The sequence below is a fragment of the Dasypus novemcinctus genome, chromosome 12 (genome assembly GCF_030445035.2).
Source record: "Dasypus novemcinctus isolate mDasNov1 chromosome 12, mDasNov1.1.hap2, whole genome shotgun sequence".
Lineage (NCBI taxonomy): Eukaryota > Metazoa > Chordata > Mammalia > Cingulata > Dasypodidae > Dasypus > Dasypus novemcinctus.
In genome coordinates, this window is record NC_080684.1 from 48,050,645 (window position 1) to 48,077,220 (window position 26,576).

At 39.1% G+C, this 26,576-nt stretch overlaps 1 protein-coding gene across 31 annotated transcripts in view; it reads right to left on the reverse strand.

The window, feature by feature from the left end:
- Positions 1-26,576, reverse strand: part of GRIP1 (glutamate receptor interacting protein 1) — a 746,896-nt gene that overhangs the window by 175,750 nt on the left and 544,570 nt on the right. For 25 of the 31 annotated variants that reach the window (XM_071218929.1, XM_071218930.1, XM_058308387.2 and 22 more), the window contains exon 2: positions 19,935-20,015. The exons of the other annotated variants lie outside the window; for them this stretch is intronic. In XM_071218929.1, coding sequence (XP_071075030.1) covers positions 19,935-20,015 — 81 coding nt within the window. The remainder of the gene's footprint in view (positions 1-19,934; positions 20,016-26,576) is intronic. 31 annotated transcript variants of the gene reach the window in all.

Below are 26,576 nucleotides of genomic sequence, written 5' to 3' on the forward strand. Positions count from 1 at the left end.
ACTACTTAATACACAGAACTATTGGTATTTCATTTGACCCATGGAAATACTAAGGCCTCTGTGAACTGAGAATGTTTGAAAACTTCTGCCATAGGACTTTATTCAGCTAGCGGAGGGGAAGAGAGAGCTCTCTTAAAAGCCATCAGTGGCCTGCTTCCGTTCACACCAAGAGGGCAAGAACTTGTAATGTTCATACCTAACTGCAAGGGAAGCTGGGAGTCTAGAACCGGAGTCTAGACAGGGCACCAGGAAATAAGGGTGGGGTGGACTTTGTGGGAGAGGAGCAGACTATGCCACACTCAGGCAGCAGAGGAGAGACCGAAGTCCTTCAGTGGCTGCCATGGACTCCAGGCATATCAATGTGGAAGCACAGCCGTGAGTTAGGGACCAGTCAGGGTGTGGGGAGTGAGGAAGAGCGAGGGTCATGAGGATCTTAAGGTTTCTGGCTATTTTTCATTGGGCCGTGCTGGCCTCCATCACTGAGATACTAGATCTAGAAAACAAGGTGGGGTTAGGTTGTAAGTGATTTTTTTTTCTCTTTAGGTTGTAAGTGATTTTACAGGAGTGGGCACATGAAATAATGTCATATAGAGAGAAGTTTAATGAAATTTAAATGTCAGGGAAAGATACAGCCTTAGGATAGTTTTCTTCATACTCCAATCTAAGTGGTCTGTAAGACGCTCACCCCATAGCTACAGCATAAAACAGAAAAAAAGCTTTTAAAAGCAACCACAGATGGCACATTCAGCAAAACAGACATTGGTGAAGCTCTTTAATTCTTGAAGTTTCATCAACTACACAGGGATTTTTAAATACCGAAAACAGTAAAAAAGAAATACAGTTGATGGAAACTATACAGTAGGTAACAAATTCTGAGGAGCTAGTGACAGAGAGTAGTTAACTCCCTGCTCCAGCCCCATGCCTAGGATGGTGCCTGCCACGTTAATAGTTGTTCCCTGGTAACTGCTGAACAAGTGGGCACATCAGGCTCAATACAGGGAATTAAGAGTGGGCGACGAGCACATTGATTGGTTTGTGGCAAGCAGCTGAATTGCTGGATGGTACAGATGCAAAATGAAAAAGGAGCAGAATTTGAACAAGAGCAGACAGAATTATTTCCGTAAGCTTACTTGATTATTTTCACCAATGCCTTAGTAAGGGGGATTGGGGTTGACACCAGAATACTGTAGCTACATCTGTGTATTAGCTTTGTACAGAATATTATTGCTCACACTACAGTTTTATCTGTATATTACTTTCCATAGTGACACTAGGAAGTTTATGCCCCTCAGGAAATAAACAGATGCTTTCTCCAATACTCATTTCAAGCTCCCCCTAACATCCCCTGGTTCAGCAAAGCTGCCGAGATCAAAGCTCTGTTTCTGTGATGAAATGCAGCAGTTTCAGTCTCAGTTCTTGCACCCAGACTAGCAGGGAAAGGTCTTACGGCACTTTTCACCTTTATGTAGTGACATGAGCAATGTTCCAGAATTCCTCTCACCCCCTGGTAGTCTGAGCATTAGTTAGATTAGTGGCAGGGATACACAGCATATAAATATTACCTAATACCTGGAGCATCTCTAAAGAAAGGGAATATACAAATAAGCAGTATCATATATAAGCATCTGCAACCCATGAAAATATGTGGTATGTGAATCTGGATATTTATAAATACATAGGATGGGGAAGTGGACTCAATTTGTTTTTATAAATGATTAAATAACATGTATCCTAAAGCATTAAGTTAAAAAAAAATCACTGCTTTAAAAATATGACAATACTAAGATTCTTTCAGTTTTCCACTTCTCCAAATCAATTCTTTAGATTGTCAAAGTATGCTATTAGGCTTCCCAGCATCACAACTTATTAAGAATTACTTAATTTCTCCTGGTCTCCATTTGCTTACATCTAAATAGGGATAAAAACAGTGCCCAACTTAGAGGATGTGAAGATTAAGTAATAAAATTTATAGAAGAAACTTAGACAGTAGTACCTATTGTCACATAGTAACTGTTGAATATATGTTAACCATTTGATTATCATTATTATTATTATTTTGGTATTGGCAAATTCCAAGTATGCAGATTATGACTCTTCTACTATAATTTTTTTAATAGAGGACAAACAATTAGGTTTTCAACCTTTTTTTGAGTCATGGACTCCTTGGAGAATCTGGAGGAATACATGAGTCTCTCCCCATCCCAAGTTTTTGCATAATATTTCTGGGGAAGTAATGGGTCCCCTGGATTCCATCCATGCATCCTACTTAGGAAATTTTGATTCAAGGATCAGACTTGAGCAATATGAAAGTCAAAGAACACCACATGCTAGGTTGACATTTAATAATTTGTGTGCACAGCAGGTTGGGGTCATGGAATAGCAAATAACTTCCAAATCTATCAATTATATATTCCTACTTAGTCATCTAATAATCTTAATGAAATCATGATTAAAGAGATCAGAAACGGGAAGTGACTTGCTTGTCGAAACTTCTTTTCCTGAACAGAATGGCCTAAGTGATACAATTGACTGGAGAGCCTCAAGCAATTTTCCTTTAGCAAAATTCCCCATCTGTGATGTTTTACACATAGGTGTTGTTAATACATTTTCAAAGGTTTTGGCATGATTGAAAACTGGAGTCTTCAAGTTAAGCTTAAGCAACTGACACTGTAAACTCTGAGGTTACTCTGATTTTCAGGGTTTCTCTAAAGAAGTTAACTGCATTTGAAGATCTCCTTGTGGACTGCTGTGCTCCAAAAATATTTTTTGAGCATCTACAAGTTTCAGACTTCGTGTTAAGGGCTAGCATTTCAAAGACTAATAATCACAGTCTCTATCTTTCTGGAGCTCACATTCTAAAAGTCTAAGAGACAAATATCAATACTAATAATTGCAATAAAATAGTTGTGCACGGCATGACCCGGGATCCTGAAGGGGAATAACCTGTGGTCCTAGGAAAGATGCCGATAGGCTATGGATGTGTATTTAGAGGTTTAGGGTCTTCGTTAGATGAAAGTAGGAAATTTACTTGCAGTATTACTATCATTTCTATTTCATAGTTTGGGAATGGAGGTGCTGTGTGTTGCTTAACAAATTAATGGGAGGGGCTGATCCTTAAAGAGGGCTGAGAGGACAATGCTTGGGTTCCCATTCTGCTGAAAGGGAAATGGAGGGAGGCTACCCTTCAACAAGAAATCAGACCAAAATAATCGGGCAAAGTGGGACTTCAAGCTAAACTTTCTTGGCCTTCTCTTCCATAGATACTTTAAGTACCCATGACACCAGCACAAGCTAGACAACCTGGCAGAATAGAGAGATTAGAATGAAGAAATCCCTGATACTTTTAAAAACTATCATTTTAAAGAAGTAGTTTATACTTTTCAACGCGTTCTCACATCCACATCTAATTTAACCCTCAGGATGACCTTGTGAAGAAGATATTAGGATCCTTTTGTTAAGCAGAACTCTGTATCTCTTTTAAGAACATGAAATTGCCTCTCCATATAACTGAAATCCTACCAATTTTCTGACCCATTAAAGTAATTGCTAAACAATTGACACAAGAATGTGTAGATGACCGACTATTGAGAAAAGGGCTGAAAAATAAGGCCAGCCTTCAGAAGACTCCAAACCATTAGGGAAACAGTAAATCAGTCCCTCTTATTTTGTTATAGATGCTTGTATATCAGCGGCTTTTATTTGACCTTCTCTTTTTTTATGAGAACTTGATGTATTTCAAATAAAGGAACAGATGGAAAACTAATTGTGCAGTCACTGCAGATAACCAAGAGGGGCAGAGCATCAAGGATTCCTGTGGGCTCTCCATGGAGAAGCCAGACAGCCTGCAGAAGTGAGTTTAACATTTATTAGAGCCCTACTGAGACTCCACTGGAATTCAGAACTGGAGAAGGCTGGGCAGCCCATGTCAAGGTCAGCTTTCATGTCCTATGTTTGGCCTTTTCTACCCAAGCAAAGAGGGCAGACTTCTCTCCTGGCCTCTCTCCTGGTCCATTCTTTCCTTTGGCTGTCCATTAGGGTATGGGCAAAGGAATGAAGCAGAAAAACCAGAGTCATAGTACTTCCTCTTTGACTCAGTTCCTTTGTACTAGTAGCCTATTTCCATACACGACATCTCCTTCCCCAAATATAACTCCCTATCTTTCCCTCTATTTCTTCATCCATCCATCCATCCACCCATTCATCCATCCATCCATCAATACACCCACCACCCACCTATCCATCCATCCTCATCTGTTCATCCATTTATTGATATATGGTAGGCATCTTGCTATCTAGCAGTAAATGAAAAAGGGCTTACTTATTGCCTTCAAGGAATTTATATTTTAGTAAAATATACAGATCTTAAGCTATTAAAAATCATACCAATATTACAGTTGATTAGTGATGATTAGTGAATAAAAGAGGAAGGATTCTAGTCTGGGGTTAAATAGGGACATCTACTTGAAAAATATTTGCAACTGGTCCATTAGGTCTTAGAACAAACTAGTCATACTGTCTTGGGCAAGTCCATAAACCCTCTTTGGGCAGTAATCTCTGAACTCTAAAATGAAAGGAAGAGACTATTTTTAAGATTACCATTTTTCATTGACTTCAAGATGTCATCACTGGGAAGCAGATTTGGCCCAATGGATAGGGCATCCGCCAACCACATGGGAGGTCCAGGATTCAAACCCTGGGCCTCCTTGACCCATGTGGAGCTGGCCCATGCACAGTGCTGATGTGCACAAGGAGTGCCGTGCCATGCAGGGGTGTCCCCCGCATAGGGGAGCTCCATCAAGGAGTGCACCCTGTAAGGAGAGCCGCCCAGGGTGAAAGAAAGTGCAGCCTGCCCAGGGATGGTGCTACACACACAGAAGAGCTGACACAACAAGATGACATAACAAAAAGAAACACAGATTCCCGCACTGCTCATAAGGATAGAAGCGGTCACAGAAGAACACACAGCGAATGGACACAGAGAGCAGACAACTGGGGGGGGGAGGGAAATAAATAAATAAAAAATAAATCTTAAAAAAAAAAGATGTCACCATTTGTAAGGTACACTGCTATTTTCTTTACAAATAAGAAAGAATATGCTGCCAATTAAATCACAACATAATGCTTTCTTATTACGGAAAATTTCTAAATTTATACCTATGAAAGAATTCAAAATGAATACATGAAAAAGCAAATATAAGTGAAATAAATTGGTTAAGGAATTCCTATGATTTTGTCACATGCACTTTCTGAACTGGAGTCATTGGTGCCTGTATTGTCCTCTGGGCCACCAAGAGCACTGGTGATGCTGCATTTCATAAAAAGAGTGCTCTGTTATTATCTCTTGGATTTTCTTCCAAGTTGTTGAGACTCATTTGACAAGTTCTGATCCTTGTGCTTCCTTGATCTTACTGCAAAATGTCAAATAAGCACTTACAGACAATGCATATTACTTCCTCAAATGGCCCTAAAATTGTTTCTTGCCTGGAACTTCTAGGCCTTACACTTGTGCAATCCTATCACCAGGAATTAGAACAAGTGAAAGCAAGCACCGGCAATAACGATGACATCACAACTACACAGACTTGAGAACTGTGGTAAGTTGTATCCTGGTTTCGTAGTTGTTAAAATGTGGGGAAGAAAGTGGGTCTTAAAGTTAATTAAACGTAGTATGTTCCTCCAAATTCTATTTCCAACTGAAGTTCTTGAGGCACCAAGGGAAGGAGACCAGGTGGGTGAAACTCTTGTTCTGCCTTCAAGTATTTTTGTTTTCTCTTTTGTTCCTCCATGTAATATTTTGTTTGAAAAGAGGTTTGTTTTTAACAAAAGCCAGGTGTGAAAACTGTCAGATGGCATCATAGTAATTCTCAGCTCTGGCATTCTGTATGTCTGTATATATAATACAATTGTTAAGCTAATGGCACTTCGACGTCTGGGCCCCTCACTGGCACAAGTTTTTTCCAGAGCCTTGGAAGGGGTCTTAGCAATGTGTTCACATCATCGTACATTTTTGTAAAAACTGAAAAAGGTATTTTTGTATTCTTTTTCTTAAAGAGCTTCCTCCCCCAAATTATGTAAGCATTCAGGTACCTCGAAGTCTAGAATTTCCTGTTTGCTTTTTAAAAAACATGTCCTCTCCTGTCTATTTATTTATTTATTTTTGGAGGGATAGGGGATTGAACCCAGGATCTCATACATGAGAAGCAGGCCCTAAACCACGAGTACACCCACTCCCCTAGATTTTCCTTTGATAATATCACTTTACATGTGTTTAGCACTTAACACGTTATCCAATAGAGTCACAAACATTTTCTTATTTGAGTCTCACAAAAGCTCAGGATCTTAAAAATGAAAAATCTAAAGCTTTGCCGGGTTAGATGACTTGCCTAAGGACACATGTCAGGCAAATAATTTTGCTAGAACTTAAAATGGGTGTTTAACTCTAAATCCAATCTTCCTTCCACTACATCACTTTGATAACAAAGTGATATGTTGCCAATGTGAGTCATACAAAAAATTCCAAATGCTAATGAAAAGTACTGAAGCATTTATTTTTACTTCTTGAATGTAAGTAAGAAAAGTTAAAACAAATTATAGATCAAGTGAATTGTGAAAGTCACTTTCACACAATGGGTAAAGTAATATTTACTGATTTGTATTGCCTTAGCGACCTGCCAAACCTGCATCTGGAAGGCCATACGAGTTCTAGAGAATAACAACTTCATGTTGTGATTCATGAGAAAAATGCCCTGCTCGATATTTTTAAAAAGCCTTACTCTTTTTTTGTTTTGTTTAATCATGGCTTAACTCAGTGATATATGCACACATAGGAAGATATTTTCCTCATATCTGAGATCTGGATACATATCTCCTGAAAAAATATTACTAGTCTTTTTTTCCCGTTGCGTATTTTCTCTTAACAGATTCATCATGTGGTCTGAGTACAATAGCCACTCTTGTTACCAAGCACAAACAGAACACAGGGCCGTTTCCCTTTAAAAGCACATACTCTACCAATGCCTTTAAAATCCATTAAAGAATATCTCACCAAGCCCATGAGAGTATTATAATAATTGCTTCTCTTACCCAGGTGAAAAAGGACATATCTGTCAACTAAAGAAGTACAGAAGCAATTAACACCTCAACACTCTACTGGGAAATTGCCTACATTAAAGAAATAACAGGGATGCTTTATGATTATTGTATTGCTAATATTTAGTTACCAGTATGCTGTAAGAGTGCCTCAGTCATCTCCCATCTACCCTCCCTAGCACAGCAGGGCCAAGCCTTCTCCATCCCAAGTCTGGCTCTTCTAATTGGGACCAGGGTCCCTCTCAGAATTCTCAGAGAAAGTCATTTAGAACGCTCTATTTGCCATTTTCACGTAGGTGAGTAAAATGGAAAAACAGGAGGAAAAAAAGGCAGCACATGAAGAGAAAAGGAGTGATGAACCCAGGAAGATGCTTGAGGAGACTGTGAGAAAGGAGGAAGACAGCTTGTTTACTTTGCCAGGCGAATGGATGAAATCAAAGGCGATTTTAAGAGTCATCTAGTGAAAGACTTAACTTGGCTTGCTTCTTTTCTATGTGCCTACAGTCCCTGTTGGAATCCCCGCTGTGTGAAACTAATCCTCTCAGAAAGATCCGCGTGCCTCCTGAGATAGCTTCAGTTAATAACTAACACTTTTAAGCACATTAGATGTGCAGGCCTGACTTAAGTTGCTGTGGTGGACAGACTCTGGGGTGGCCCTTGGTGGCCCCTGCCTGCTGATACTCAACGCCCTGGCATCGTCCCCTTGCCATAGTGTGGACATCGCCTGTGACTTATTTCTAACCCGTAGAATGTGGCATACGTGCGGGATCATGGGATTACGGACATGAGCCTGCAGGGCCCATCTTGCTGGAGGCTTTCCCTCCCCTGTTGGCTTTGAGGAAGCAGGCAGCTGTGTGGAGGCTGAACATCGAGCAAGAAACTGAAGTCCTCAGTCCAATAGCTGCAAAGGCCTGGCTTCCGCCAACAAACTGAGTGGACTTGGAAGCAGGTCCTCCTCCAGTCAATCCTGAGATGAGACTGCAGCCCCAGCTGACGCCTTGACAGCAGCTTTTTGAGACCCTCAAGAGTCCACAGAGAAAATGTGGAATGGGTGTGGGAAGGGTAGCCATGGGGGCTGCTGGGTGTGGGAAACGGGAGGAAGAGATGAGATGTGGAGGCGTTTTTGGGACGTGGAGTTGTCCTGGATAGTGCTTCACGGACAATTACGGGACACTGTAGATCCCCCCAGGGCCCACTGGATGGAACATGAGAGAGTCTGGGCTATGATGTGGACCATTGACTATGGGGTGCAGTGATGCTCAGAGATGAACTTACCAGGTGCAATGGATGTGTCATGATGATGGGAGAGAGTGTTGCTGTGGGGGGAGTGGGGGGCGGGGGCGGTGGGGTTGAATGGGACCTCATATTTTTTTTTAATGTAATTAAAAAAAAAAAAAATAAATAATAATAAAAAAAAAAAAAGAGAGCACCAGTTAGCTCTCCCTAGACTCTTGACCCACAGAAACCAAGATAATATGTACATTGTATGAAGTGGCCAAGTTTGTGAAAATATTGTTACACAGCAATAGAAAACGAATATAGATGCTTTAGATGTATTAGCTCATGCAATCCTTTTTCTCTCATTTCCTACAAAGGGAAAACTGAAGCATGAAGCTTAAGAACCAGCGTAAGGTCCCACAGTAGTGGGGGGCAGGGCTGGAATTGAGACAAGGCAGGATGGCTCCAGAGCCTGGGTTCTAACCAGTAAGTGTTGCTGTCCTTTTTGTACTTCTTACAAAGTTCTACCCTAACTTGCTTCTAAATCTGATTCCCTATTACTTACCCTCTTACCATGGGACAAAAAAAGCAGGTGTTAGGGCGGTGGACTTGGCCCAGTGGTTAGGGTGTCTGTCTACCACATGGGAGGTCCGTGGTTCAAACCCCGGGCCTCCTTGACCCGTGTGGAGCTGGCCCATGCGCAGTGCTGATGCGCACAAGGAGTGCCCTGCCACGCAGGGGTGTCCCCACATAGGGGAGCCCCATGTGCAAGGAGTGCACCCCGTAAGGAGAGCCGCCCAGTGTGAAAGAAAGTGCAGCCTGTCCAGGAGTGGCCGCTGCACACACGGAGAGCTGACACAACAAGATGACGCAACAAAAAGAAACACAGATTCCTGGTGCCACTGATAAGGATAGAAGCGGTCACAGAAGAACACACAGCGAATGGACACAGAGAGCAGACAACTTGGGGCGGGGGAAGGGGAGAGAAATAAATTTAAAAAATAAATCTTAAAAAAAAAACCCCAAAAACAATATAAGTACAGTCTTTTAGCATTTCAGGGGTCTTTGGAAAGATCTCTTACAATAGCCTGTGGATAAGATAGAGAACTGGGCTGAAGGTCTGTGGCTTCGAGGCTCCCTGAGAATGATCCCCCAAAGTCTGCAGATCACTGTTAATGGGGGAGGGAGCAAGGTTTCTGGAAGGGGGTTATAAAGCTCTGTCCTTGGTACTGTTATGTGCAAACTTTGATGCTTACCAAATCTGCAGCTAAATTCACTGCTAGGAAGGGAAGTAAATATACATGATGATCAGGAACTGTCTTAGTCCATCAGGGTGCTGTGACAAACACCACACACTGGTTGGCTTAACAACAGGAATTTATTGGCTCATGGTTTGGGAGGTAGGAAGTTCAAAGTCAAGTTTCTTCAGCAAGACTGTGTTCTTCCTGAACTCTGTAGTATTCTGGTTCTGTCTCGCTGCAGTCCTTGGAGTTCTTTGGCTGGCACCTCTGCCTCCCATCGCATGGGTATCTCTCTTTCCTTGTGTATGATCTTCTGGTTGCCACTGACTTCTGGCTTTTTCCTGTGATTTCCTCTAACTTCTGGCTTCTTTTGACTGACCATGTCCTAATTTCTCCTCTTTTTAAGGTCTTTACTTATATAAGACCCAAACTTATTCAATTTGGCCACAATTTAACTAAAACATACACAGATTAAGACCTGAACATGTCTTTTGTGAGGTCATGATTTAATCCCCAACAGGAATCAAGATTCTTTCTATCAGATTAGAAGGAGAGGATGAATCATTTTGGAGTTGGTACACACAGCTGACAGATTAGGGACTCTGAATGAAGGTAATAATCCTAAATTCAACCAACTCTGTTGTTGGATAAACCTGATCAAGTTACGTAAGCCTCTGTGAGTAATTTCTTTCACAAAAATGGGATAATGATGCTTATTTGTAAATAAATAAGACCTAGATGATTTCTGATACACGGTAGATGCCCAACAAATTTAGTTCCCTTTCTCTTCTCTTCTTAAGTCTTACTAACTGAATGTAATAGAAATAATTATGTAGATAACAGAACAAAGAGTAAAAGGATTTTATGGAGTTTGACCACTCGATACAGGGAAACCTAGCTCTTCAGAGCAGTTTATGAGGACAGATAAGTTTTAGTTGATTGTAAGTTCAATATTTAAAAAAAAAAAATCATCTTGTTAAAAAAATACAATGCTCATCTTCGTTAATTGAGTATAATATCCATATCAGGGAAGGTAATACTTATTGTTTTTGTTTTTTTAAAACTTTCTCTCCCCTTCCCCCTCACCCCGTAGTTGTCTGCTCTCTGTATCCATTTGCTGTGTCATCTTCTGTGACTGCTTCTATCCTTATCAGCAGCACCAGGAATCTGTGTTTCTTTTTGTTGCGTCATCTAGCTGTGTCAGCTCTCCATGTGTGTGGCACCATTCCTGGGCAGGCTGCACTTTCTTTCACCCTGGGCAGCTCTCCTTATGGGGTGCACTCCTAGCGTATGGGGCTCCCCTACGCGGGGGACACCCCTGCATGGCATGGCACTCCTTGCATGGATCAGCACTGCGCATGGGCCAGCTCCACACGAGTCAAGGAGGCCGGGGGTTTGAAGAGCGGACCTCCCATGTAGTAGGACGCCCCATCCATTGGGCCAAGTCCGCTTCCCGGTAATACTTATCTTGAACTCTCATCTCTTCAGACCAATAGCTAGAAGAACTATTCAGTTTGGTTGCCACATATTAAGGAGCACTGACCAACTGGAGAAAGACTACCAGGGGTGAAGACATTTCATGTAAGGCAGGGTTGAAGGAAGGGAAATATTCTATCTGGTTAAAAAAAACAAAACTCAGGTAAGAGATACTTGTATTCAAGTGTCTGAAAGACTAATTTGTTGAATGTTCAGACAAATTAGAGCCAATTGGTAGAGGTATAAGGTCGAAATTTCAGCTCACCAGCATAAGGAATAATTCCCAACAGGCAGAGTTATAAGAAAGTGGGGGCTACCTTGTAAGCCAGTAAGTTTCCTGTCATTAAAAACAATGAAACAGAAGTCTGATGTAGAATGTCCTATATTGAAAGAGTACAACAGAGAGAAAGATACGTACATGGTGGGGTGGGGTTGGAGGGGTCTGTTTAGATGTTATTAGAGAAAGAGCAGAAGTAGATACAAATTCTACTTCACCATCATTCCATTTCCTTTTGTAAAGGTTGGGTTGGGATCCTAAGGTAAGTGATGAAAGGAGAGTCTTTAATTCAGCAAACATAAACTGCATACCAGCTATGAATCCTGCAGGACAAAACTATGTGGGTAATTTTTAAAAAGAAACATTTTCTTGAATTTTAAGGGACTGTAATCTAAATTAGGGAGAAAAATCTAGAGCTTAGGAAAACAATTGCAGAGCACCTTGAAACTGGATGAACTGAATTGCCAAAGCTTCAACAAAGATATATGCTACGTGTTCATAAAAGCAAAGAGAGAAGTTGTAGGAGAAATCTCAGGGGAAATGGCATATGATATATAGGGAGGAACACTGGGGCATTGGCATTACAAAGGGAGTTCATTTTATCCTTCTATTGGAAGATATAGGGTAAGAGAGAAGCAGGTTATATTTAAGTAGGAGAATAGCACTGCAGCAGAGTCCCCTGATTCGGCTCTAAGCAATCCACTCTCCCATTCACCTCCTTTCTCTACATGCCTTTAACATTCCCTTCCCCTCCTGACTCTCATCTCTTATTTCACTGAGAAATAGAGCAATCAGGAAAGGACTGACATATCTTCTAAGCACCACATCTACCCCCTCCTGCCTCGGTGCCCTCCTCCTCTGCCTTTGCCTGCTGACTCCTCCACTGCATGCTGATGGTCCCCTGCTAGCATCTTCAAATTCTTTGCTTGCATCCCCTATCCCTTCTGAGTCAATTTCTCCTGCTTCACTAGATCAACCCTATCAGCATACAAACATGCTGTAACCTCTCCTGTATTAAAAAAAAAAGCCTTTTAAGACCACCAGCCCTCTCAAGACCACCATACTATTTTCATTTATTCAGTATTATTTTAAAGTTTGCATTATTCCAAGTTTTAAAAAAGGAAGCAAAATGGATACATTTATGAGGATATCTGTTAAAAAACAATATTTAAAAGCCTGCCTGACCAATTTGATTTGATTTTTCATTGCCTTGGAAATCCTGAAAATCATAAATGGATAGACTAAATGAGAGCCCAACCTGAAGTGCTGTTAGTTTGCACCTTCTGGTCCTTTGAGCCCTAGAGATGCCCACAAGCCATCACTCAATGAACCCACCTCCAATCAGGGTGGTCATGGTGGGTTCTGTGACTCGGACAGAGACCACCCTCCTCAGAGGCTCCTGCTTACTTCGCACTTTGTAGATACCTCGGAGCAGAGGCTCACTTGGCCTCTAGAAATGAAATCTTTTACTTCTCATTCCTATTAAGGATCATCTCCACCACCCCCTCCCTTCTCTCATTCCTTGGGACTCTAGTCAAAATTCAAACTTATCTAGGGGTTCATCCAAACTTCACCACTTTCTAGCTCTGTGATTTGGGAAAGTTATTTTCCCTGCTCAGTACTTAAGTTTGCATGTCTGTAAGAGGTAAATTAGCCAAACTATCTTCTGGAAAGTTTTGTGAGGAAGAAAGAAAACATTCATAAAAATGATTAGCCCAAAGTTTGGAATGTAGAACACAATTGTGACAACTCATAATTTTCCACTTATATATAGTTCCTCTCTCTCTCTTTGGACAGAGTACTCTGTGATCATTTTTCTCTTATTATTTAGGCCTTGGGTTAATATTGTTCAGCCTCCCCTTTCTGTTTTAATGTTGCTTTTTTTTTTTTTTAAGCAGAAGCTCCAGATGGCTTCCACTTTCATTCAAATGTCCTGTTTCTGTACTATAATGAAACAATTACTTACTGATGTACTTTCTAAGTATATAGTATCAAGGTTCTCAAAATCATTTCTTCTGAGAAGAAGTTCATTCCAACTCAATGTTTACCCAGATATAATGTATATAAACACTGATGTATGCAAGATGATTCAAGGGGGCACATGGACATTTTTTTCCCAGAATTTGGAAATTATTTTAATTTATATTAGAAAAAACATAATAAGCACATCAAATCATAGATATTAAAAATTAGAATAAAGCTAAGTAAACATATGAATCAAATCTATAAAAAATATACTACACGTAGCAAGAATTAGAGTACAGGTAGGACACTGAGATATAACAAAAGTCACAAAGGTGACATGTGAGTGACTGATATTTGGGGAAACTGTTCTAAGGCATTTATTTAAGGCTAGTGGGTAAGTAAGAGGCATCTTGATGGGCCCAAGTATCACATCCTTTGTAAGGTGGTTTTCATTTTTCCCAATATCAGTCAAGTAATACCACTTGTACCCAGCCTAACTCTCTAAAGTCGCTTAATATTTTATTATTTTTTAAAAAATTTAAACAAGTTGTAGGTTTATAGAAAAATCATGTGTTCCCATATACTTCCTTATTTTTGACACTTTGCATTAGTGTGGTACCTTTGTTACAACTGATGAAAGAATATTAAAATTGTACTATTAACTACAGTCCACAGTTTACAGTAGCTATATTTTCCCCATGTACCACCCTATGATTAACACCTTTCATTAGTATTATACATTTGTTATAATTCATTAAAGAACTTTCTTATACTTGTACTACTCACTGTAATCTATCATCTACAATGGGGTTCACCATGTTCTACAGTTCTATGTTTTAACTTTTAATTTTTATTCTAGTAACATATATGACCTAAAATTTCCCATTTTAACCCCATTCACGTATATGATTCACTACTGTTAATCATGTGCTACCATCATCACCAGCCATTTCAGAAAAAAAAAGAAAGTCGCTTAGTTTAAAACCCTAATTTAAGTTCTCCTTAATCTGGAGGATGGAAGAATGCGTCTTCAGTATCAAAGAAGCAGAGGGAAAAGTTTTCCTCCTGGGAGCTCTTGTGGGCCTGTCCTTGTAAAAGGTTCCTCAGACACTGGGAGGCCAGGCTAGCTGTTGTTAAAGTACTCCCCCCTGATAACTGAGCATCTGGAGCAAGGCATTGCCCTAGTGCCATGGCTCCTGCAACAAAGGGGGCTCAGGAAATAATGAAGCACAGTACTCATTCTCTACAAATCATTTTTCCTTAAATGGCATGCAAGAAGAACTATTGTGTAAAAGTCATCTGCTGCATATGTACCACTTTATTATATTTCCCCCATGTTTACCAAAGCGTGAGAGAAGTTCAAACATAATAGACTGTCATTTTCTCTGAATCGCTAATGAAAGTTGCAGCACTGAATGCACAAATCAAGCTGCTCGTTTTGCTCAGTGCTATCTGCGGGGCACTCAGTATATGTACCAAACTGGCTCAGAAACTCAAGGGATTCCTTAATGTGTACCTGCCATAAGAAGTAATAATTTCTGTTTTGCATTGCTCTATTTATAGACTCTGGCTACATTCTCACATTTTTTTTCCTCACCCTTTTCTGTAGTACAACACATGAATGAATCATTTTCATTTCGTCAATTTTATTAAATGGTTTTCAAAATGTCTCTCCGGGTGTTATAGGACTGCAGAGATTTTCTGCTCAAACAGAAATGAATGAGGTTGGCGGAAGACCTCTGGCCTTTAAAATTCTCTAGCTTCTAGCTGACCTATATTCTATTCATTACTCATGGGCAGGAGACATTTTCTTAGAAATGTCCTATTTGGTGCAGCCTCAAGGTCAATGTAAATATCTGCTGCACCATATACCGTTAGTCAGGAAACATGCAGTAAACAGAGACTATGTTGAACCTTTTTGTAGTAAAATATATTCCTCATAAGGCAACAGACTATTCAGAGAAAAACTTGCTTGCCCACTTTGCCTGTTCATCCATTCATCCAGGATCTCAGACATATTTGCAGTACTACCAAAGGTTCAGACAAAGGACCTTATGACCATAGGAATCTGAAGAAGTGATGTAGTTCAGCCAATTTCTTAAATATTCAGTATTTTTAATTCTTGTAAACATCACTATTTGGGGTTCTTTCTTAGTGAAGATGCTTAGGGCTCAGGTAGGGACACCCTGGTCCTTAGTCCGCATCATCCTCATCTTAATCCACTGGGTGCCTGGGAGAATGCAGGGCACAGAGTAGCAAAGGTGCTTGTCACTTGATATTTTCCTGCCTTGGTCATCTCACTACTAGCATGGCTGATTTAACATCTTTGGGCAGCATCTGCAGGACCATTCTTTCACAATGTTTTTATATATGCTGTTGAAGCAAAGTCTGTTGAGACTTTGTTTTCCAATCCATGAGACTCACCCATTTTTTCGAAGGGCTCAGGGATGGAATTTATTAATAGAGAAGGTAGAACTAGGCCCAAAAAGCAGAGTAAATGCTCATCATACAACAGAACAGTGTTAGAACTAAAATCCTAATGTAAATGCCCCACTATATATCTGCTGTAATCATGAAAATGTAGACCAATGAAGCATCAAATTATATACATAACAAAGACAAGAAAATGCTGAACAGAGAGGGTAGAACCTTCAGAATCCCTGTCCTTTCTCCTTAATTCAAGGTTGCTAGTTTCTCTGTGGTGCCAAGGGTCTATATTATTTTACAGACCTTGATTTTTTAAGTAGGTGTCAAACCCTTCTTGGATGTATTTTAAACAGTTTGACTGCATCCATCTTGGGCTATAGGAAGCTGCAGATTCTCAGTTCCATATTTTTATCCCCACCCCCAAATTTAACTCCTTCCCGATACCTAAATGTGAGAAGCAAAAAAGACTGTTATCAACTTCATCCTATTATAACCAAATTGATGTGGCTTTTCTTGTATTTGAGGGGAGGTGGTACATAAACTTTTTCAGTCTTATTTTGGCTACAGATTTAAGGTAATTCTCCTGAGGGAAACATGAATTTTGGAAATGCAAAAGACAGGAGTATTTGACATCTTCCTGCCTTTGTGAATTGCCCTGACTTCTTTGTCAAGATGAGCAGAAGCAAAGAAAGATAGTCTACCTGGCAAGAAGAGGCAAGTCAAATAACTAATACACTAACTCTAGGCCTTGAGGTCTAATGTGGTATTCAGTCTTTTCCCTTCGCTGAGATTAGACAGAACAAAATTAAATGCCTCATCTCTGAGTAGGCAAAACCACAATTATTGCAAAATCTGCCCAAACCAGAGTCTGCACAGATTTTCTCTAATAAGTTGGAAAAACCCTTCTAGGTTAAGCTTCGATTCACTAGTAATCTGTCAAAGGGGAATCAGATGAATGGATCCTTTTAAATAGATGGAGATGGTTGGTAGAATCTGTGAGTTCATAACACCTTTGTATTTGGAATTCATTTTTATCTTTGGAAAAATAATAACACATATACAGAGACCAGACTGAAAAATAAACCTCCTTAATATTTTTTAGCAGAACGATAGCCCTCTAATCTAAATGTAAACTTCATTGTGATAGGGACATTCATCATTTTTTCTATATTAGTAAAATTTTTAAAAAACCTTATGAAAGACTAAAAATTCTTTTTATTTTTACATTTTATGCTATAAGAAACATGATTAAAATGACAAGTCCCAAAATATCATGAATAATGCATTTCCCCTTTATCCAAAGCAAATGCATTTTGCTCTGAAGAGATGTTTAATCCATTCCCTTTTTTTGGGAAGAAAAAAGGAAGGGGATGAAAGAATTTACAGTTAGAATTGGCATTTAATGAAAACCATATTTGACTTATGATTACAAAATAACTGCTGCAGTGATTTTGAGTTTAGACAGAGGTAGCTAGTTTTTATATGAATGAAAAGTAAATTATACTTATGCCAACATTCAAAGTTACCTTCTTGGGACAGGATTATCAAAAGTTACTCCTCATTATGCCACAGAAATAGTGGAGTCCATGTTTTATAAAAAACGTATTATTAGGAAATGTCTACATATATGTGCATACATACTTACTCCAAGAGATACCATGTCTACATTTGTAGAATAAGTTTCAAAGAAGAGTCTAAACTTTCAGAAAACTTGAATAGGGAAGAAATTAAGATGCTTTCCACTATCCTACACTCTTCCTCCAATGGACTCTCACCCCCTGCATCAGGAAAAGTACCATCATTGGATCATTGGGAGTAAGACTGGCTCCTTTAGAGTCTCAGCTTCCTTGAGTTTGTCTACTCTCCAGTAGCTGGGGCAGTAAAACAGTCCTGGAGCTTCATCTGCCTTGTGAGGTGCCTCTGGTACTGAGATCCAGGTGCTGGTAGATGAGTCAAACTCTCCTTTAGGCCTTTGCCTTAGTGCACTTTTCTCTGAACTCATCTTTCCTTGCTACCAAAAGGAAGACTGGGGCAAGAGGACAGGAGAACCTTTCTTTTAGGTTGTGATCCAGCCTAGCTTATTGGAAAGCAACTGTGGGAATTTTCAGTGGACGCTCCCCCAAATAGTAACAAACACCTACTTACCTGGCCTTTTCCAGTGTACATTTCTCTCTTCCATGGATTTAACAGGAGCAAAAATGGGCAGGATAGGTGGCTGCAAAGACTTCAGGATGCTGTGTTAGATCTTGCTTTAAGTGACTTCTTGGTCAAAGATGAAAGAAGACTCCCTTCTTCTTTTTTTTTAATTTTATTTACCACACATGACTTAATAGATACTTTGAAGTAAGATCATAAAACAAAGGTTCATAACATCAAGAAATAGAAGCTGGTCAGGAAGCATTTTCCAAGAAGTTCTTTAATTTTCTCATTGAGATATTAGTAAGTAAGGATCGCTATTAACCACTTTGTTTCCTTAGATCTCTGACTGGTGCAGTTGTTTTCCTGGAACTGTTACAAATAACTGGGCAGATTTTGAGGATTCCCCACCCTTCTAGTCTGTGACCACAAGGGATAAACAAAAAGAGATCTGTCCATGGTCACACTCGATGACAACAAGCCATGAAGCCTACAAAAAAAGGTCGATGAATCTGTGACTTTTAATTCTGTGATCAAGAGGAACAAAATGAAAAATTCTATAAGGAAGAATCACTTGTGTGTCATGAATCAAGACTTAGTAACCCAAATTCTGTGTACCTAACAGGCAATTTTAAAATTATTTAATGATCTTAAGAAAAAGTCTGGCCCTCAGGCAGAGTTTAGTAATTAACACTAGAGAACCTATGAAAGGAAAGCATTGATAATAGTCAGTGGTTGAGTTTAGTATCACGTAAAGTGGGAAGGACATTGGGAGGTTTATTCACTTTTCTTAGCAGAGGAAGACTGAGTGCCCAATAATGTAGAGGATCCAAGAAAGAAGTGTTGGATAACTGGCATTCTTGAACAACCCACTTTGGGTGCTTCCTATTGCTGTCTTGGAAAAAGCAGAGAACACAGCCCATAGCTGATTGCAATAGTTTTTTTTAATGTGACCAGCAGTAAGAATGATGGATGACAGAATGGAATACAAGAAACCTCACCACTGGGTGATGCCACCTAATTACAACATTCAAATTGCTTTTGAATCTTCAAAGCAGCAATACAAGGATGTACAATATTCATAATAGGCCTCTTCACAAGCCATGTACTTTCATAATGAATGTAAGCCTTCAAAATATGAGTAAAAATAACCACATGTAGTTTTTGTAGAAATATATGGTAATCATGAATAGGGTTGCTCAGAAACTGGACTCTATATTTAAATGGAAAATTCCCCTTTTCACTGGCAGATTTGCCAAATCCTTCAGGTTGATATTAGAAACACTGCTTTGTTTCTCCTGAATTGTTGACTACTATTCTATAAAATCATGTAGCTAAGATTTAGCTGTATGCAATTTGCTTGTATTAAGTATAGAAACATGTTAATTTTGATAAATACTTAGATTTATTAATGCTCTTAATCCTTCTCTTAAGTATAGTTGCCTTTGTAGGGGTTTTTCTGTGAATTATCTAGTATAGATAACATATGAACACTTTTAAAAATTTGTTTCTCTCCTTAAATTCAGAACTGACATGCTTTTATGTCATTCTCAAGTTCAAAGTTCCGAATAGTCAAATTTGGGATACAGACATTTTAAGATATTTCTCCAAAATGTTTTGTTAGAAAAATGTACACATCACTCATCGGTATTACAATAACCTAAACTTCCTAAGGAAACAAAGACCCAGAATTTCATAAGAATTGTCCAGTGGAAGTAAATTCAGGTTGAAAGAGATGAGAAGAAAGGAGTAATGTTTTATTCAGCGCATACTGATCCACTATAGCAATTTTGAACCCCTTTGTTCTGCCAGGAATTTCTCAGTAAAGAAATAGATGCTGCTGTGAAAGCGAATGAATGAATGAGAGTTGATATAAATTCAACTCATTTGACAAAGGATTTGTACACAAGATGAATTCTCACAAGGTGGCAAGCTTTTCCAAAGTCTGGTTTTTTGAATATTGTTTATTTGAACAAGGTATGTTGAATGTATTCTATGCTCTATGACATAACATGATTTTTATTACCAAGTTGGAATTATTTAGGCTCATCAAATAGCAAGGTTCAAAAATAAAACAGCTGAAAAATCCAACCATCTGGTCTAACCTGGGATGCTCTGTCTCCTCACAGCCAATGATCCATCAGGCGGCTTTGTCTGGCTGGCGGATTTAGTGTAGGGACTCTCATCTGCAAAGGTACAATGAAGGGTTTGGTTAATTTCCATCCAGCTTCTAATGCAGTGAAGATTTTTAATGGACTGCAATCCTTCTGCCAGAGAGAGGTGATAGAGTACAGTAGAAAGAGTCAATAGACCTGGGTCCTAACCTTGGGTTAGCTGTAGGACAAGTCATTTAAAATGTTTCAAACTTTAGTTTTTTACCCTATGAAAGAGGGATATATGTTCTCATTCACCTCTTAGGATTGTCAGGATCAAAAGCAATAATGCATGTGAAAATATTTATAAAAGAGAAGTATACAAATCCAGGATTAAAATTATTTGCCTGTCACCTACATTCATTGATAAATAAATATCAGAGAATATGGGTAACAGGAAGACAAAGGAATAAAATGGCTCAATGAACACTGAGAACAATCAAGTAGAAAGAACAAAGGAAATGAAAATAAATGTAATATTTCAGAGATGATGACAGAGTATTAGTACTAGGATTAGTATTCCAGGGGCATGAAGAGACATAGAGTTAGTGGGTTCCTTCTGGACATGTGAACTGGCATCTAGTGCACAGTGGAGGAATAGGTGTGTACAGAGAAAAGACTAGAGAAGCTAGATGGAGAAGAGAGAAGGAAGGATGGTTTGGTGTAAGAAGACATATATTGGAATGATCTGATTTGGCCTCTTCTAGAGAGAGATGAAAATAACCTAAAAAGAGCAACTGAAAAGAAAGAAGGACTAAAACTAAAGCATACTTGTTAGAATTAGTCAAGAAATTGAATGATCAGAATCCTAGGGGATGAGATCATAGAGGAAATGGATCCATCAAATTCTGAGTAAAGTTACTAAAAAAAAATCTAAGAAGGGATTTGATCTGGCTTGGAATACAGGAATAATGATTTAGGATGGCAAATATTAGGGTTAAAATAGACAGGAAGAATTCTTCCTGGTTTGGATGGGGATACTTGTATAAAGTAAAAGAGATGTCTAAGTAACAACTTAAAAAATTTCAAGAATAGCATGTGTAAGGCTTGAGTAAACAGAGTGTAAAATAATTCTTGAGCATATCCTCTCAAGACAGATGACCCGAATATTGCTTCTGGCCACACTAAAAGGTTTGTTTGTTTTAATAGGAAATCATTAAAGGATTAAGAAGAACCATATTGTGCATGACAAACTATTAAATAAAACAAGGATTTAATTCAGCAAAAAAGGCTTTGTCATCTGAAGACATTAATTTTCCGAACTAAATGGTTTGTGTTCAAATTGAGGAACTAGATTCCTCTCTAGGATGTATTTCTAGTTGAAATGATTCATGATTTCCTCATAAAACTAACAAGGTCTTTATAAGCAATGACACAAAGAAAAGATTAACACTGCTGCAAGCTGCAATTAACTAAAAAAAATGGAAGTCACGCTGTTTCATATTAATATTCCATTTGTCACACAATTCTTTATATTCTTCCAACCATAAAGATAAACTACCAACTTTCAGATACCAATACAACCGAGGCATTGTTTCTGTTTATTAAGCAGTATCTGAGTATTCCATTCACAAACACAATTTTGGGTATCATCACCAACCACACAAAATGTAAACATTATGCTATAAAAAGTCTCCATTTGTCCCATTATTCCCACCTGAGGATTTAAGGGCCTTTCTCATTGTGGTAATTTAATGGCCAGGTTGTATGTTTTACACAGCATCTATTAAAACAAACTTAGTATATGATAAAATCTAGAATTCTGTATGAAACTAATTTTCAAATAGATTTCATTTCTTTATCCAAAACGCTGAAATGGTGTCTTTATGAGTACAGAGCACTATTTAAGAGATACAGATCGTAACAACGTTTAGGGATAATATTTTGGAAGCCCAAAGGCTTCAGTCAGTTTTCAATTTGTCAAGTTTCCAGACAATTAAAGTCTTGGGTTGAATCCAGTGTTGGATTTTCTTACTGGGCAATAAGAGATTTGTCCAGGAGACTCTGGGGTTATTTGCACTTGATGCTCTAATTTAAGGAACATTTCTACAGAAATTTACTTAGTTTGCATTAAAGCAGTCAACCCCGGTGAAAATTATTTTCTCATGCATATTTGAAAACAATTTCCTTGATTTAGAGCTGAAACAGTCTAGTTATGCACATCCTTAAAAGGCTGTAAACTGAATTATAGATGGCCATCTGGCCAGCCTCTACATCTCCATTCCCCAGCCCCCACCCTCACTCTCAGTATCAAGAGCATCCTTACAGAGCATAGGCTAAAGTAAACAATTATCTAGAAGCCAGAAGCTGTATTGGTCAAAAGACCAGACTGAAATAAGTTCAATATTATCTAAGAATAGTTTGCCACAGTCAATCTAGATGAAAGCAATAATTCCTAATGGAACTGAGGCAGAGTCTTGGTAACATTTATCATGAGAGTTAAGGACAGCAAAGCAGAGCAGCACAGCATAGTCTAACACTTGGTTTTTAAAGAAACTTCCTAAGAAAATCTATTTTAAATATCTAAGAGATATCATGGACCTTTTATAAAAAGCTTCCCATCACAGGATGGATATCAGCTCTCTTAATGTGATTTACTAAAAGTCAATTCTTGATGCAAACTTTGGTTGAAAATAGGAATGGAGAGGAGACACAATAAATCAGTAGTTGATGGCACCATAATAGGATACTAAAGAACAAGAATGTCTGGGGTATATTTTTAATCCTTAAACATAAAGTCATGGAGATATACAGAGGTTTCTGTCATGGTCTTCTCATGTGTTTCTTGATGGCCCTTTAGCCAATTTGTAGATATATCCCTAGACTTTCATGATTATAAGGGACAATCTAGACCACTCTTTCATTTTACAGTTGGGACTGAGGTCCAGATGAGTGAACCTATAGGACACACATCTACACTGAGTCTAGAATTTGAATTTCTTTTATTCTTATTTCCATGCTCTTTCCTCTTTAATTTCTCTTGGCTGGACACTGCAATTTGATAAGTCATCAGGTATATACATTTATGTATCACACAGGTAAGTATCTAGGCACTCCATCTCAGCAAAGACTTTGTATGGTGAAAGTTAATTCCTTATCTTAGAAGAAGGTAGAGCAGCCTATGAAAAGATTATTTACAGTCAATTCTTTTATGTGTATATAAGTTTCATCTCTACCTCCATGCCACATATTTGTTTAAACTGAAGTAAATTTATTTATTTATTATTTTTAAAAAAGATTTATTTATTTAATCTCCCCCTCCCCTGGTTGTCTGTTCTCTGTGTCTATTTGCTGTGTCTTGTTTCTTTGTCCACTTCTGTTGTCGTCAGCAGCACGGGAAGTGTGGGCGGCGCCATTCTTGGGCAGGCTGCACTTTCTTTCGTGCTGGGCGGCTCTCCTCATGGGTGCACTCCTTGCGCGTGGGGCTCCCCTGCGCGGGGGACACCCCTGCGTGGCACGGCACTCCTTGTGCACATCAGCACTGCGCATGGGCCAGCTCCACACGGGTCAAGGAGGCCCGGGGTTTGAACCATGGACCTCCCATGTGGTAGATGGACGCCCTAACCACTGGGCCAAGTCCGTTTCCCTGAAGTAAATTTAAATTGTGCTACAAAACCAATTTATACTTTCCAGTTCACTTTCGTGAATATAAACATTTAAAAAGAAGTACATTGTTTCCTGGTATGAGTCTCAAAAAGTTCACTGAAGTAGAAGACGTATGTCAATACTTTTCCCTTGTTTCATCAGGAATACACTAACTAGACTTCTAAACTCCATCAGTTACATAATTGAATAAAAAATAGGCTAAATAACAAGGAAAGGAATCAAACAGTAGATGATATATCTAGAACAGTAGCTGGCAGGTAGTAGGCATTCATTAAATATTTTCTGGTGGATGAAAAAATCATATTCAACTTTCCAAATAGAGCATTTATTAATACAGAAGCAACCTAAGGAAAACCAAGCATTTGTTATGGGCTCCAATCCTTCCTCCTTTGATTTTCTTTTATATTTATTTCTATATTTTATGTATTTCATGGACAACTTCTAAAGTCAAGTCATCATCCAACAGCTATATGACTATGTATTCAAAATCTGTGATTCTTTATAAAACTGCTATTGAAATATATTTCATTTCCATTCAAGCTACTGCAGGATTTGTTGAACAACTTTTAATATAACACCTTTAAATTAGGAATTCTAATTTTCATACCAGACTCCCAGCCTTGACTTTGATGGTGGATCATATTAACAAGGAATCCTTACTGAAAGTCACTATATAGGAGCAAAGCAGGCATTCAGCTGGTGAGCTAGTGCTCACTGAAATGAGTGCTGCAAGTAATCACCAAGGGCATCTCCGGGTATCAGAGCTGTCAGCCTTTCCTAATGACATCTTAGCAGCTTGATAATCACTGCCACACATGATGGCCTCCCACTGCCATAGCGACTGCATATTGGTCATAACAAGGAAGAACAGGAATCCCCTCTACTGTGCCATCCCATGAGGCTATGGGAAATGCCCTCCATTAACAGGGAGAATGGACATGGCGACAGAGGCACAGAAAGAGTTCAGCCAAGCATACATTTAAAACAGAAGTTGGACAATGGGGGGGACCATCTGTTCCTCTCATTCCCCCCAATTTGGCCAGTCTCATGGGCCAAACACAGGAGAGGTAAACACAGTTCATTTGTTTTGATTACATATTCCAAGTGAAGCTGGTGTTTATAAATTTGGAAAGCCAACAGCAGGCACCAAAGGAGCAATGCCTCAGTCTGTATCATGACCGAAGCCCATGTTGGAGCCTGGCATCAAACAGCATCCATGTGTAATCAGGCTGATTCTTGTCCCTCTCCAGTTCTTGCCTCTCCCATTCCCAGGGTCTGGGCTTCCTCGAGTAACTGCACAGGACTAAGGATTGAGGACTCTGTATCTGCGTTCAGGGCCTTATTGAAAAAGAGTAAATTTTAATTTCCTTTTGTTGAGACTAATCGGCCTATGCTAAACAATTCCTGGTAACAAATTATGCAAAATTGAGGTACCTGCTAATATAACAGATCCCTTAACTTTTTGATTAGGGGGAAAATGCATTTTGTATAGTTAAACATTATGACCATTTCCTAGCTACGGGGAGACAGGCAGTTTACACCACAATCCTCGTGCCCATCACTATGAACTCAGAAAAAAGAAAAACTTTGTTTTTTCATAAATAAACAAAATGAAATCTATTGTGAAGGAAAGGATCCATTCTTTGCCCTCAATTTTAATCCACACATTGTAAAGCCTATTAGGTGCAAACTAAGAAACCGAATCAAAGTGGATAAAAGAAAATAAAACTTTAAATGGAATGGTGATTGCAGAATCCTTATTAATTCATAGGCTTGAGAATAAAATATGATACTTGACTACAGAGGGGAAGGTAAATTGAGAAGGGCTGAGGGTACTGGAGGATCTAGGACAGTGGAAAAGAAAGGGAGGTTAACCACAATGAGTTTCTCTAGAATTTTGCAATGAGAAAATCAAGAAACAAGCCATGCTGGTTTTCAGCTAACATGGAAGTTTTGGTTGTGGGCCACCATGATCTTTTCAGTGCTTGGGGCCAGTGACCATCTCATCGCAGGGCATCATGAACCCACCTGCTGTGGCTGTTTCTCTGTCTTAGGCACTAGACTTCTGGCCTTGGTTGTTTGATGGCACACTCTCAAAAACAAGATTTCTTATGGGACTAGCTGTTGGAACTGTTGACAATAGAACAAATTATGTTTTTCTTCTCTTTTTATTAATGTATAACTACAATCACAGTCCTGTATAATCTAAAGAAATACAAACTCAAAGAGGCAGCCGAATACCTCTCTTCAATACTCATGACTAAAATAATCCTGTTTTTCTAGAATCTCTGCTAGAGTCTGATGGCTTCTGGGTCTCATTTAGGCTTCAGCTCTGCAGCTTTGGCATGTCAGAGCTATACTCTGCTAACCAGATATCCTTACACACCGATCACTGAGAATGAATGATCATACAGCTCAAGCTGCACGCTGCTCATACTACTCACCACTTATCATTAAGAAAGAATTAATTTGCATCTCCTTCCCTAACCTGATAAACTGGTGCACATGACTGGGCTTACATCAGAAGGTTATGGGGTTGTTCTGAGCTTGATGGCAATAGGCAGAGGCAGTGGGCCGCTCCATCTTAGCAGCCTCTTTCCTATTAGGAGATGGGTTTCCCCCTCAGCTCATTTACTTTCGCTCCTCTCTTCTGTTACCTGTTTTGCCTCTGCATGGCATTAATTTCTTTCCTTGACTACGCAGGTTTCCTTATAGTTTTGTAATTCAGACACAGACGTGCTTTATATTCTTAATGGGACCAGGTTTTTTTTTGCATTTCGGTATTTAAAAAAAAAAATCATTCAAACTGAGCACAACTTCATTTTAAAAACAAATGAGCATACAGTGGCTTCTAATTATTTTAATCAAATCAGCCATTTTCGGGATTAAATCCTACAACTAGGAAGTGTTGCTGTCTAGTACCATTGTTTTGCCTCATTGCTCCACTATCTCGGCTACTCAAGTGTGGTCTGTGGAGCAGCAGCGTCG